Below are 15,554 nucleotides of genomic sequence, written 5' to 3' on the forward strand. Positions count from 1 at the left end.
ATATGGTAGTTATAGATGAGACTTTTTATTTTTATTTTTATGTTGGATTGTTGTCTATTTTAATAAGTCTAGTCTTAACATTTATAAGTTCGTCAAAAAGCAGCCAGAATTCTTGTTTTTCTTTTGTTGCCAAAGTTAGGAATGGGGAATGAGGTTTTCTCACATACACTACGTACCAAGGTGTCATGAGGATTCAAATCTTAAGACCACTAGTTTGCAAAATAATGCCCTTTTTTTAATTGAAATAGTCCAGTTCAATCTGACTCACCAAACGTGGAAGTATATATATATATACATGGAGCTTCAGTTGAGGGATCCCTTAAATATGCTTATTTGAGGGACATCCTTGTAGGGCCCACTTCGTATTGTATTTCACTAATCCAAACCGTCTATTTTGTAGATACTCATTCAAAGATCATCTCTACAAAAAATCACTTGAATCCGATATCATTTAACCACTCAATTAAATTATTGAAATTTTAGTATTTTCTTGAAGCACCGTATTCATTGATTTTGTAGGACACAATTGGATATCAAAACGGTTTCCGATTTGTCTAATTTTTTGCAAAGATGATCTATGAATATAGACTTAAAAAATAGATGGTTTGGATCATTAAAAAATATTTGTAGGGGACCTTAAAAGGTGTCCCTCAAATAAAATTATTTAAAAAATCCTTCAATAGAAAGGGACTATATATATATATTAATTTATAACCATGATTGAATTTCATGAGATCACTAACATTTGATTTAGGCCAATAATTTTGTAGCACTTATCTTTTCAAGATAAAGCAAATCACAAGTCTATGGGCTCTCTCTCTCTTCCACCAAATATGGATTTCTTGGATCTGACACTGTAGCAGCCCCATGTCATATCTTTCATTGGAAAACAATTATTTTTGACAGGTTGGTACTACAGTTTAATAAAATAACTAGAACCGAATGATCGCGGAAGGCAACAAAACCACTCTTTTTTAAAGTTTCCAAGTGAGGATTTACAAATGAAAGCTCAAGCACCGATTTGGTATTAGAAAAGTTGATTGAATTGAAAACCATTCTTTTCCGGACTAAAACAAGTTTGCTATAATTAGAGCGTAACAAGTTCATGCACACGCCATATATTTGATGGAAAGAAAATTAGAGCTGAAAAGATGAAAGGTTTGAGTTGTTGGGGCATCGATCGAATGGGTTGGTTAGAGAGGAAAGACGGAGAAAAATTATAGGGACAATGTATAGTGACTATATTATTTTAGTCTTTTACCTAACTACAATCATATTCAAGGAGGAACCACCTGAGCACAATCGGGGGCACTTGCCCCCTTCCCAAAGTGATCCCCAACACATTTCTTACATGATTATCTGTTTGGTGAGATTCTAATTATATAGGTTTTTGTATATCTGATTTTTTTTTTTTTTAATAGGTAAGAAGACAAAAATTTATTGATATTTTACAAAGAACTTGTAGTTTAAGTGGTTAAGAGTATTTACCTTTGCACATGAGATCCTAGGTTTGATTCCCCCCTTCCCCAATAATATTGCTTGTATAAAAAAAAAATATATGTTGATATTTTAAAATTAATCTTTTTTAAAACTTTGTTTTCGGTTCTTCATTTATTAGTTCACGAATTAAAAGCTATATTATTGTTATAGCTCTTTCTATGTTTTGAAAAAAGGAGAATTTTGGCCCCGTTTGGTAGGCTGGATTGCACTGGATATTTTCAATTAAAATGAACATGAGTCCTAGCCATTGTTTGGTGAGCTTAAAGTGTGTCTAGGACTAGATATGAGCCTTGAATCCAAGTCCCACATAATTAGGGCTTAGAAACCCAACCCCAAATGTGGGTTTCGAAGCTAGAGAGCATGCCTCCAGCCATCTCTCTTCTTCTCTCTCTCTTCCCCTCTTCTCTTCTCTTTTCTTCTCTTCTTCTCTTTCTTCTTTGTGCTCTCTTCTCTCTCTTCTCTGTTCTCTCTTCTTCTTCTCTCTCTCTTCCCCTCTTCTCTTCTCCTCTTCTCTCTTATCTCAGATCCTCTCTCTTTCTTCCCCTCTGCCATATCTTTTTTGCTGCCATATCTAGACCTCAGATCTTGGACAAATGTGAAAGTAAAAAAACTGAGAAGAAATCCCAAAATAATTTTGCAATAAGTTAAAAACTTCTATAAATTTCCACATAAAAAAATAGCTTGAGTGATCTAAGGTGCCACCCTTACCAATAATGTATGGCTCCACCCAGTGCTTAGGGTTAGACTTGTAAATGGATCGGATTTGGATATAACTCAATCCAAATCCGAATTCATTTATAATTGGATTATCGGATTGCACCTATCAGTCCATATCAGTTATGAATCGGATTCAGCTTGGATTATTATCATATTTATTTTGAGATGTACAAAAAAAAATATTTCATTTGTAGTCTTGTTCTTTTATTGTATTTATCTATTTTTTTACATCAAAGTTTGATAAAAATTAAATAGTTTCAAGTGTATTCTTAGTGCATATAAAACTAAATTACTCATTTTCACATATAAAATATTAATATAAAGCATAGAAAAACTAAATTATACTTCATATTAAGTCGGATCATATTATTATCGGATCGGATAAACTATAATCCATATTCGAATCCATTTATAATCGGATTACTGGATTCAGATTATAATTGGGTTATCGAATTGAGAAGTCCAATCCATCTCCTATTAATTACACTGGATTCAGAGTATCAATAGTTTTCGCAATAGGTAAATGATCAAGTCATAACCTATATACTACTATAATTCAGAAGTACCATAAAGTTGGCTTTGCCTTCATCCCTCGTCGTATCTTATGTACTTAAAATGATTGGAGTACTGCAAACGTGTATTAGGCCAGTTGCTCATGGGGTGAACCCGCCCCCTTGCACCCAAGTTCGAATTCTCCTTCTAGAAGATTAGATTGAATTAGAATAGTTTAGACTATGGCTTGTAAAAAAATTTGATGAAAATATTAACATTTCATTTACATACTTCAACAAATAAAGGGCATGGCCCTAGTGGGTAATGGCCTTGTCCAAACCCAGTATTAGAACAAGCCAACCCAACTCAGAAGAGTTCAATCTGGGCTTTACTTTTGAGCCCAGTCTTGACCCAATACTATTCCTCTCCCATGACCCCCGTTATATTTTTTGTAACAAACAAACCAGTGCAGCCCTCATTGTAGCCGGTAATTCTCTCAAAACTAATCCCTACATATTCTCCTCCATTTCTCAACAAGGAAAGAGCATGTTCATCTTTCAGCTGATCATGCCGGAGAGGTGTTTAGTTAAACAATATTTAGGAGCAAGCTCGATCAATCACCTGTAAATAAGAAGCTCACTAAAGTGGTTAACATCACTCAACATATACCCTCGAATAATTCGATCTTGAAACTTGTTAATTATAACTTAATCATTACTTAGCTAGCTAATCAAATATTCAAATTCAATTATTCAACATGATGAAGTTGATGAAAGTTGTCCCTGTGATAGAAGAAATAACGATTTTAAAGATCTCCAAAAGTTTTACATCTTCAGAATAGTAATTTAACATTGTTCAATTACATCTACAATGAAACAGAGCATTCCCTAATACAAACCTTGTCCAATTATATATCTAATAATACTACAAAAAAATACCCAGACATAAGCACTTTGAGTATATAAAGCAAAACCTTCTCATTTCACTGTATTTGAATTGCAGGCTGTGAAAAGAAATCTTTGGCATTGCGTGCTACCTCTGCTTCAAGTATCGCTTCCAACACAACGTCTGATCCTTCAACATTCTCTGTCATCACAACCATGGGTTATTTATTTGGAAAAATAAATATCAGATGTAAAGCTCAACTACTTGCAAAATCTATTAAGAAAAAGAATGGCATGTTCAACTTATAGGTTGAAACAACTTCTTATATTTGTGTGCTTGTCAAACAAAGGATCTTGCATAAAGATTTTAATGTGCAAATTTTACATGCTATGTAATCAAGGAGAAGGTACAATAAAAGTTCAAGATTATTTCTATGGCATGTGTTTAACCCAACAGCCCACTTATTGTGACCTCGCAATCCCAAATACACCCACCACAACCAACCAAAATCAATTCCATATTGGAGTAATCATACACATTTAGGCCATGAGCATGAGTGACATCTATGTTGGCCAACCATACAAAGGCATAAGTAAGACAATTACTTATATTATTGAAGATAGGACCACAGGATTTGCAGCACACACCGTGATGACTTCTATTATTGAAGATAATCTGGACAATGTAGAAAAGTATATAGTTTAGAGACGAAAATTTCAAAATTTGTTGTTTCTAAAGATATTAGAAAGGGAATTTCCATTCCAGACTGCTCCCTGTGGTGTGTGTTCAGATTAGAACCACAGGTCATTGATATCATAAATTTGAAGTGTTATAATTCAGAAGACTATTACCCTTGCGATTTGGTAGCATCCCAGTGCTTTCAGCTGAAACTGGGAGAACAGCAAAAAGACCACTTTCATCACTAAGGTTCTCTTTCTCTGTACTTCTCTTCAAAGAGCCAGTCTTCACGGCATCAGATTCAGCCAATCTTTCATAAGCAGTTGCTTAGCTATGCAAATGAACTGACTCTGGGGTTCTATCCTGCCAATGATACATACAAGCAATGTAACATTATGCAAAGTGGGCTATTTATAACAAGACATTATAATATTAAAACCTTCAGCACAGTACTTGTTGACTTCAGCTCTTCCTTGGGCTTCTCAAGTGACCTATTGGCCCCTAACAAGAAAACACATAAACTGGCAATCATTTGAGAAGCAAAAACATTACTTGGCAACAATGCATGGCTGCTAAGAATAGTGCCATTACCTGTAGGAGCCAGGTCTTGAGGTTTGTCCATCAGCTTTCGAGTCAGAGGACCAGGATTCACAAGTGATATGCTTCGAACTTCATATCGAATCGACTCTAATTGTGCCAAAGCATCTTGAAGTTCTTTATGAACCTAAAAGATCATGCAATGGACATAAATTACTTAACACAAAAGGCCTTTTGGTTCAATGGCATGTTAGCTCATGACAGTTATCAGTTTGTCAGTCTTTTAATTCATTTATAAGGAGTTTTAGTTTTTAGAAAGAAGTACCTGGCGAGCTTGAGATTGCTGCATAACATTTTCGAATTGGCCACGAGCTAACTGAACATACCCGATTGCCTGACCCGCTAGCCGCCCCGCTGTTCTAGCAATTCTAGGCAAATCCTTTGGTCCTGCAAGCAACCCATTACAAACCAAACCAACTTCACATTTTCAGTTTCTGTCTCCAATAAAATTACCCAATGATTAAACCCACAATCTCAGATAACCCAGAAAGACTTTGACTTCCCTAAAACAAAATCAGAACCAAATTTGAAAATGAAGATGCTTTAGAGCCCAACTTTCTCACATGAGCCGATACAACATGCGAGAGAATTCAGAAAAAAAAAAACGATTCAGAGAAATGTTGGACTATAAAGCAGATTTCTTTTGAATTGACAAATAAAAGTAGAGAGAGAGAGAGAGAGAGAGAGAGAGAGTACCGACTAGAGCAGCTGTGGCTCCGATCAAGAGGAAGAGCTCTCCGTAGGAAATACCCAACATTTTGGGCCTTGGACTTGATCAGGGGTGAGCATAGGCTTCTGTTGGCGCTTTCATAAAGAACCGTTTGCTCTTTTCCTTTCTCTTTATTTTATTTTATTTTATTGAGCATTGTTTTTTGACAAAGCGATATACTTATTTTTATAGGAAAAGGAAACAAACGAAATGGTAACTTCTTGAGGTAATTTTCTGACTGCAGACTATGGTGATGTATATTTGCTTGAGGAACCAAAGTGGTCTGTAAATATGGTTAAAATAGTTTTATTTTAACTATTATAGCTGCCAACAGGGTCTAACTAAGTGGAAAGGGTTTTAAGTTCGAACCTCTATGACACCTTGACAGTGTGCGAGAGAAAACCCGTTCCATCAATATCACTGGTATCAAAATATAAAAAACAAACTATTATAGCCAAATTGTTAATTAGCATATTAATTACCACATTACTTTCCATAACAGAAGTAGTGGCAGTGCATGAGTGGTTGCATAAGTGGAGTTCAATTTTTCTGTTACCATTTTTTCTGTGTCCACTTGTTACCTATCTAACTCTTTAAGACATGTCATTACACTTAACCTAAGTTAACAGTGTAAACTTTTAATTAAATTTAAAAAAATAAAAACTCTAATAATTAAGTGAAAGCATCAGAGAAATCAAAATGTCGGGAATGTTCTTGAAGAAGCCAGACAAGGCAAAGGCTCTGAAGCAGTGCGAAGCCATGTGGCCATGTTTATGGCTTGAATAAGATAACTTCTGTTTATCTATCTATATATATAAAGCAAAAGGCAGAGAATGGTGAAACATTCAAAATACCAAAAAATGCCCTTGGTTAATGCAAACATTAAGAATTGAAATTATTAATTAAATGAGGATAATATGGTAAATTCACACTTTTTCATATTTAAAAAAATTAAAATTAAAAGAAAAATCAGATAATGGCCTATTTTAATTTTTTTTTTTAAATGCCTCTCGCAGGCGCGGAAGCGCGTGCGGAGAGGCTAGTTTTTTTTAAAACAAAAGAAAACCCAATAGTGAACTCCCACTACCCCCAATCCGTCAACATCCCCACCTTGCCGGCGCATCCCCCTCTCCTCCTTGTCGTCGGAAAAGCCTCTTCTTTATCTTTCTCCCCCTTTATTCTAGATCCAAATCTATATTCTTCCCCTGCTCTTCTAGCCTGTGCTTTGAAAGAGAGAAAGAGATTAAGAGGGAAGAAGAGAAATCAAGGGAAAAAGAGAGAGAAGGGGGACAAAGGTAGAAAGGATTCTTTGGCGGGGGCGAGAAGGAGAGTTTTGGTGGCCGGCTGGTTTGGGTTCACTGAGGATTGAGAGTGGGTGCAAGTTCGCTCTTGGGTGTTTTATTCCCCTTCAATTATTAGTTTTTATTATTTAATTTAATTAAACTTAACATTGTTAACTTAGAGTTAAGTAGAAGGACATATACCAATGAGGGTTGGTCAGAGTGGAAGGGGCTTTGGTCACTTAAGCAAGTGGTCTCAGGTTTGAGCCCTTGTGGATGCAGAAAACTTTTTTTGGGAAAAATCCCCTCATATGCGCCTGACAGTACTTCGAAGGATTAGGCCTGGGCCATGCCTGGAGATACATTCGGAAACCAAAAATAAAAAGTAGAAGGATATATGTCAAAAAATTAGATAGATAACAGGTGGGCACAAGAGAAATGGATTGAACTCACATTAAGTGGAGCCCAAACCCAATTAAATATGGCTTTTGGGCCTTTCAGTTGAAAGTTTTGTATAAGTTTTGAATTGGGACTCCTTGGGCCTTGGACTCTGGCTCATTCGCTGTATTTTGTTATTATCTTGTCATGTAGTTTGATGTCTATATCATAAAAGATAAAAGAGCATCTTTCACATGACCTCCGGAATATCTCCTTCTATGGCAATAGTCCTACATCAGAAGGATTTTGGACAAAGGAAGATTGGTGGGGACTTCAGTAACGGTCAGTGTCAATTCATATAAGAGAAGGAGAGAAGAAGGGTCCATGAGATACTCCAACCCCTCAATGTCACACTCAACAAGTCCACGAGCTCCTCAATGTCGATGTAAAAGGTGCTTCTATGCCAAACCGGATATTTTTAATACAAAGGGTATTTAACCCATTACGGTTGTTTTTTATTTTATATTTTTAATATAAGCGATAGTCTAAATTACAAGAGGGAGAGTTTCTCACACACACACAATCAAGGTGCCATGAGGGTTCGAACATAAGACAATTAGTCTACAAGTCAAAGCTCATTTTCATTGGACTAGACCCTTTTTTTTTTTGGGGGCATTACGGTGCTTTTGTCTATATGCACAAAAAATGTTACGAACCCATCGTATTAAATACATCTATTTTCACACGGTGTACGGTGGCACAACCAATCCTAAGTGTAAAAAACAAGCAGTGCATGTAGGCCTCTTTATTTGTTAATGTTTGGTGGAATAGGTGAAAATGGAGAAATAAGAAAGCTTTTGAATTGAACCATCCTCTAACCATAGCCTCTTGTTCGCTTGCATGAACCATACGATACTAAAGCAAGACAAGCAAAAAAGGACATAGTAAGTGTTTTGGTTGGTTAGCTTACGTTTGATAAAGGGGCAAAAAAAAAAAAAAATCTAATTCCATGGACTGGAAAAGGTGCATTAGAAAAACAAAAGACTTGGGGACGGCTTATATACCCAAATAGACAAGTTTGTTTGTATACCCAAATAGACAAGTTTGTTTGTTTTCTGAAAAACAAGGTAAAGTCTGTTTGCCTCTTTTGGAACACTCTGTGATCAGAAAACCATCGACTTGAACGAAACACAGATTTGATTTGATTTGCTCCCTTAAAAAGGCCTTGATGTCATTTATAACTACCAAATCTTATGTGACAAAAAAAAAAAAAAAAAAACATTTTGTTTTGCTTTTTTAGGCTGCAAAGATGCGCTTAAAATTGTTTTTGTAAAATTTAACAAATTATTGTATTTAGCATTAAAATATAATCATGTGATATAATTGATTGGTATAATCGCGACGATGACGAGAATTTGAATACGGTTTGTATGATCAGTCAACCGTCAAAGGGTGGTGTCGTACGAGAACAGAGTCCTACCCCAGAAGAATAGATCCGCAGGTTCAGAAATCCTGTGGTCCAAGCAGCCCCACACTCTTCTTGTTTACCTTTTGAGAAACCTTTTCTTGCGTGTCAAGTTCCCAATTCACCCCTAACAAACCGCACCATATGAACCCTAAACATAAACGCAACCCACAGCCCAAACTCCTTTTTCTCTCCCAACAAACACAACTGCCCCAATCCAAATCCCTAATAATCCAATCCCCAAAATTAACAATCACACAAAAACGAAAATACTAATAAAATATTGAATAAACATAAACAACTCACCGCCCCTGGCTTTTCTGACGCCAAGTTCTTCACTTCCCCATTAAAATTCTCAATGATACAAACTAAATTGTATTATAATTGAGATTAGGAGTTGTTGGGTTTGTTGAAAATTGAAAGTGAGGGATGTGAGTGAGATTGGGTTTCGGGGATGGTCAGATATGGCTCGAGATGGGGAAGTGGTGCCGGTGGACCCACAAGCGGTGGTGGCCGTGAAGAAGAAGTCGTCTCGGAGTTGGGTTTTGCTGGACGGTACGGGAAAAGCTACAGTCTTGGACGTGGACAAGTATGCCATCATGCACAGAGTTCACATTCACGCTCGCGATCTTCGCATTGTCGATCCTTTGCTCTCTTACCCTTCCACCATTCTCGGCCGCGACAGGGCTATAGTTCTCAATTTGGAGGTGCTCTTCTCTTTTCAATTTTCAATTTTGTTGTTTTGCTTTTTTAAAGTTTTTTGGCTGTTGTGTTTTTGTTTTTGCTGTTAATTGAATTGGGTTTGTTTGTATCTGGGTGTGCAGCATATTAAAGCAATAATCACTGCTGAAGAGGTTAGCCTCTCTCTCTTTCTGTAAATAAATTCGTTTTCTTCTTCTGCTGAATTGATTTTGTTTTGGGTTTTTTGAGGGGTCAGAGAACTGAATAGCCATCAGTATTTAATTTTTAATTTTTACTTTTGTTGCGTAGTTAAAGATTGCTGATTTAAGAGACGAAGTAGTATATGTATTTTAAGAGACCAGTACATAATGGTCAACCCGGGAATTAATTGTTTTTTTCCTTTTTTTTTTTGTGGGGGGGGGGGAGGGGGAATTAATCGAAGGAGGAACTAAATAGATGGTGCAAATTCAGGACATTGAAAATCAAACCTGTATTATGTCCTGGTGTTCTAGAGAGGAAAAAAATGTGGTGCTTTCAACTTTCTATGAGTTGGGGTTCTTTTGCAGATGGTGATTGTTAGTTTGTTATGGGATAGGTGCTGCTTCGGGATCCAGTGGATGAAAATGTTATCCCTGTTGTTGAAGAGCTTCAAAGACGGTTGCCTCCTGTAAATGCCATACGTGAAAGCCAAAAAGATGAGAAAGAGTTCCCAGCTGGGCAAATTGATTTAGATGCCGGTGAAGAAGATGGTATGACTTAGTAATTTCAAAGTTTATCATTGATGAGTTGTGTCTGTCTTTAGTATTCTTGGAAATATACAAATGTTTACATCTATCACTAACATCCTAAACATCAAAACTTCTGAGTTCTGGTTTTATTCTTTGACGTCTGAGTGATCTAGATTATGCAATGTAGAGTCTCCATTTGAGTTCCGGGCCTTGGAGGTAGCTTTGGAAGCAATTTGCAGTTATCTTTCTGCACGTACGACAGAACTGGAGACTGCTGCTTATCCTGCTTTAGATGAGCTTACCTCAAAGGTAGGACTTGTGTTTTCTCTCATTTTCTTTGCGTCTTTGTATGGGCTCTATGGTTGTTGCCTGTCTCCACCTCTTGAGGAATGCTAAATGGAAAAAAAATAGAGAAAGTGAACAGGAATATAGTATTTCCATTCACTGGTTTGGTTTGATTTAGGTAACTCACTGTTATTAGGTTTAGGTGTCTCAGTTGTCAGCATGCTAAAATTCTGCTTAAAGCACTACACGATGAAGTCTAGGGATAATTGTCTGCCATCTTGTGTGAATGTGAAATTGTGTCATAGAAGAGATTCTAGATATCAGGGTTCAGATAAATTTTGGCTTGCATACTTGCCTGAATGGTTTTCTAAGCTTAGCATCTGTAACCATGATAGAATGACTTCTTATGCCTACTTCTTTTGGACAATATTTTGATCCAATGCAACCTGCAGATTAGCAGCCGCAATTTGGACAGGGTTCGTAAATTGAAGAGTGCAATGACAAGGTTGACTGCTCGCGTACAAAAGGTATATAATCTCCCTGTAGGGTGTGAATAATTACATCGTAGTTCATGTCTTATGAGAGTTAGTGAACTTTAATGCAATCACCACAAGATGCTATTTCTGTCACATTAGTGTGTGTTGAAGATGAGAGAGTAGTTATACTCAATGCCACCCACTGTCCTCATTCTATTTTCTAAGCATTACATTATAAGATAAGATGTTTGATTCATGAAAGTAACATTGTTTAGATGACTAATAAGTTTGCTAGATGCATTTGAGCACTCATACATATGTATAATATTTAACTTCCTTGGTCAATTGTTAGATGAGAAATGAATGGTTGAGGTGCATCCACTGTACTTCTTGGTCATCCATATCTGACAAGTAGATGTTTTGTGGCAAAGTTACGCTGTTAGTATAGCTTTTTCTAAAGTTCTGATAACAATAAGTCGTTTTTTGTTTGGGTTATTCAAAAGGACATGGATGGAATTTAGTTAAAATTTAACGGTAATGGTGTAAATTAATACATTTTAAATAGAAACTTCCTGCACAATCTTTTTTAATATATATTTTTTCAATAAAACTAGAAACAGCTTCAAATTTTAGCCTTTCAAATATGCATATTTCAGCTTCTGTGGGGGCACAAAATTACTTTTAAGAGTCAACGCCTAAAACACTGGCTTCACAGAAGCCCTCTTCGGGTGCCCCAAGAGCTGTGCTGTATGGGCGCTAAAGCTAGCAATTAGGTTTTCTTCATACTTGCAGTCTAAATTAGTATCATTATGAATGCACTTTCTTTTTATGTCTGTAAGACATAGTCTTCTGCTGTGTATCTCATATTGAATTTGCAGCCTTATGCTATCCAAACTTGTGGTATGGAGTTGAGATGAGACAAACTTTCCCAGTCAGAGTTTAATTAAAGAAAACATTAGTTTCCTCTTTACTACTGTTAATCATGGTAATAAGTAATCCTGTATTACTTGTTGCAGGTAAGGGATGAGCTTGAACAGCTGTTGGATGATGACGATGATATGGCTGACCTTTACTTGTCAAGAAAGTTGGCTGGTGCATCTTCACCAGTTAGTGTCTCTGGTCCTCCCAATTGGTATCCTGCCTCCCCTACCATAGGCTCAAAAATATCTCGGGCAAGTAGAGCAAGCATTGCCACTGTTCGTGGAGATGAGAATGATGTTGAGGAACTTGAAATGCTACTTGAGGTATAACATTGGCATACTTTTTCTGTCTTGTTTTAGTGAAGCTGTGTATATACTAATCTGCTAATAATACCTCTGCAGGCTTATTTTATGCAGATTGATGGCACCTTGAACAAATTAGCTACGGTATGTGCTGTTTTAGATGCGTACTTATCTTTCTCTCTGGCTTACAAGGAGAATTGAACCTAGGACCTAGCCTATCTCACGCCCTCCCTCCCTCCAACACTCTTGGACCCTATGCAAACCTGTTAAGGTCCAAGGACATTTGAATCTGAAGTTTTGTTTTTTTTTTTGGGAGAGAGGGAGGGTGGGATAGGCGGAAGTAAGAACCACCAAAAGATTTTAAAGGGTGCATGTCTATGGAGTAAGCTGGTCCTTCAACACATCCAGTGAAGCCATTATACATATTACCTTTAACAGAATCCCTAGTCCCAAGATTGTGACTTCTAGAATACCTGTGATTTCTAGGTCAGCTTAGAACCAATAAAAAACAGAGCTATGAGTCATCATGCCTTACTGATCAAAGCAGAATTATAATGACCCTGAGAACCTGCAAGTGAGGGTGTACAGAGTGGTCTTCTATATACACTATTAAGGAAGGGACATAGGAATGTTGTGTAAAGATCTGAGTTTTAGAACAGTAAAGAGAAGGATAAAGACTTTAAAGAAACTTGGAAACATGAACCTCATCTTATTGTGTCTTCAACACCTTAATGTGATAGGAAGGGGATGATATTGGGTGAACACATAAAAAATTCCCTTAAATGCACGTAAATAGTCCAACAAGAATTTTTCACTGTGTCAATAGAAAAGGAATTTCATAGACCTACAGTTAAGCGTGGAATACATTTAGGCATATTTTCCACATTATTTACACTATATACTAAACAAATTTGACTGTTAAAATATGATATTTTGCAGCTGCGTGAATATATTGATGATACAGAGGATTATATCAATATTCAGGTACTTGATTCATCAATCTTAAATTTTTATGGCAACATACTAAAGTTTTCTGATATAACTTGTGCTTCCATATTTCAGCTTGATAACCACAGGAATCAGCTGATTCAGGTGCTTTTTTCATCCTATGCAGTTATCTGATCACTATGCAGGATTATTTTCTTTTATTTATTTTTTCCTCTGGAGTCTCTGTATTCTGTATTGTGTAAGACGTGCTTTTTATTTTCTTCATGTTTCACGGTACAGCTTGAGCTTTTTCTCAGTGCTGGGACTCTATGTATGGCCATATTTTCATTGGTGGCTGGAATTTTTGGCATGAATATCCCATATACGTGGAATGATGGTTACGGATACATGTTCAAATGGGTATGCAAAGCATTTCTGCTGGCAATCTTGTCTAGTATGACTTTAATGAACATGTCTGAGATTGAATCTTTTTGAATTGACAGGTTTGCATTGTCACGGGAATAGTCTGTGCTTGTGTGTTCATAATAATCATGTCATATGCTCGCTTCAAGGGGTTGGTCGGGTCGTGAACTTTATGAAGGAATTCTGAGATTGATCTTTTGGATCGTCTGAGAAATAGTGTCGAAGGGTTTTTAGCAAATATGTGAAGGAATTTTGATAATTCTTTTGCCCTTAAAGACTGTCGATGATGGCTGTTAGGGTTGAAGAGGGAAAAGTCTCACTCTGGGAAATTTTATATCGGATCAGATCTGGCAGCAGCCTTTCTAATCCAAGGATATTGCAAAGTTTAATAATTGTCAACAACTTGATTAACTGGATTCAGTCACCAACACAGACTGTAAAACCAATTACAGAATGAATACATATTTCTTGATTTTAGTTCATAATTCTTGTTCTGTTACACACAAGTATTCAATCAAACATACAATACTGTAACTGTACTCAGCAACAATTTAATGCATTCTTCAAATTGCGCATCTGTTTATGCCTATGATCTGTTTTCTGAATGCCTTTTTTGCCCGTGTCAATCTTGAAGTCCGTGGATTCTTTAGAAGCTGGTGATGATGGTTTACTCCTTGGTGACTTCTAATTATTAGTTGAACTGAATGATGGTTAAGAGGTGCAATTTTCGAGCTAAAACCAGTGAAGAAACCAAATCAATGTGCAGTTTAGGCGTTGTTATTTATTGCTTCACACTCCCAAGGTTCAGAACCATACCCCCATCATGTCCATAAAGTCAGGCCAGTTAGTCATTGGACAGTGCTTGACAAACTTATTGCTAAAACTTTGGCAAACCGAATTCATTCGATTTATCCAATAACTGAAAAATCAATAATTAAATTGTTTAGGGAAGTAGTTGATCCAATTCCAAGTTACTAAACATATTAACATACTATTAAACTTTATAACAACGTTGATACTTTTTTCATTTAACAACCATCGATCATGAAATTTGAATTCAAAGACTTCATCCAATAGGATAAAGACTAACTGCCACTAGAACAAATGGTTATTGTCCCAAACAAGTCATTATAGACACAAGTACAAGATCAACATACCAAAACGACTAGTAAATGATCTTCTTTCAATAATAACACCACTTTTTTTCATTCAAGTTATGACGTGTACAAAATCTACTTAGTCAATTGACAGCAATGATAGGAGTAATTTTTGTATGTTCTAGATGTACCATCCAATACACATGAGACATGTGAAAATATTTTCCAATACACATAGGACATAAAAATAATATATTTCCACATGTCCTATGTGTATTGGATGGTACTGAAACATACAAAAATTTCTCCGATGAGAGTTAGTTGGTAGAATCAATGAAAAACCAGAGGTATTGCTATGGTTTTAATTACTAGCTTTATTAGTTACCAAAATAGTTATACGTAGTGTCACTGAATGTAACACTATGTCAGAGTCAGAAAAGCGCTTATATGTATTTGTCAGACCACAAGAAAGAAAATCTTGAAAGGAAAGAGACTGAAAGGAGAACAATAGGAGTGTAGATTATATAAAGACGTGAAGACAGAAGAAAGATGAGAAATCTATTCAAATTCATATATTCTATCTCTTCCTCTACTTGGTATGTGTCATGCATAAGAAATTAAGAAAAGATGGGGGGAAATCATTAAGTAGATGTGCATGTCCTCCATGATCCCTTTCTTGTTAGCTTTTGCATTGAAGGTTTGCATTATATTATTTGGTTGCAAAGATGATCCCTCACCAATATAAACACTCAGAATTTGATGTTATTCCAATCTCCATTGATATACCCCCTTCTTGCTAGTTTGATCAGATAAACATAGTCACAGTTTCATACCCAAATGTTTGATCATTTCACCTAATTCCTATCACAAAAAACATACAATTCTTTTAATATCAAATAATTCTTGTTTTTAGAAAAAAGAAAATTAGAATTGTACATATAATCCCACAAAGAAATCGTTGTTTCTTCATGGTTGGTGTGGTGAGGTCATCTGGTTCTCATTTTTAAACCAGA

At 36.2% G+C, this 15,554-nt stretch overlaps 2 protein-coding genes across 2 annotated transcripts; one reads left to right on the forward strand and one right to left on the reverse strand.

The window, feature by feature from the left end:
• Positions 1-2,956: 2,956 nt before the first annotated feature.
• Positions 2,957-5,725, reverse strand: LOC110748119 (uncharacterized). Its single transcript, XM_088253129.1, is given in 7 exon segments — positions 2,957-3,330; positions 3,683-3,795; positions 4,446-4,635; positions 4,712-4,773; positions 4,864-4,996; positions 5,135-5,256; positions 5,566-5,725. Coding segments are annotated over 6 exon segments (672 nt in total). The 5' UTR covers positions 5,627-5,725; the 3' UTR covers positions 2,957-3,330; positions 3,683-3,691.
• A 3,018-nt stretch (positions 5,726-8,743) lies between these two features.
• MGT9 (magnesium transporter 9) lies at positions 8,744-13,929 on the forward strand. Its single transcript, XM_021966405.2, has 11 exons — positions 8,744-9,408; positions 9,526-9,555; positions 9,978-10,131; positions 10,298-10,419; positions 10,848-10,922; positions 11,888-12,115; positions 12,194-12,238; positions 13,034-13,078; positions 13,157-13,186; positions 13,322-13,441; positions 13,525-13,929. Exons 1-11 carry the CDS (start codon positions 9,166-9,168, stop codon positions 13,609-13,611), a joined length of 1,179 nt encoding a protein of 392 aa, XP_021822097.1. The 5' UTR covers positions 8,744-9,165; the 3' UTR covers positions 13,612-13,929.
• Positions 13,930-15,554: the final 1,625 nt, after the last annotated feature.

This window comes from Prunus avium, chromosome 1 (assembly GCF_965620075.1).
Source record: "Prunus avium chromosome 1, drPruAviu1.hap1.1, whole genome shotgun sequence".
Classification (NCBI taxonomy): Eukaryota; Viridiplantae; Streptophyta; class Magnoliopsida; order Rosales; family Rosaceae; genus Prunus; species Prunus avium.

Excerpts from the sequence above, each read along its gene's own strand:
- MGT9 (XM_021966405.2), top strand. The coding sequence starts at position 9,166 with ATGGCTCGAGATGGGGAAGTGGTGCCGGTGGACCCACAAGCGGTGGTG. Across the intron at positions 12,116-12,193 it reads AACTTGAAATGCTACTTGAG|GCTTATTTTATGCAGATTGA; the intron begins GTATAACATTGG and ends ATACCTCTGCAG. Across the intron at positions 13,079-13,156 it reads AGGATTATATCAATATTCAG|CTTGATAACCACAGGAATCA; the intron begins GTACTTGATTCA and ends TCCATATTTCAG.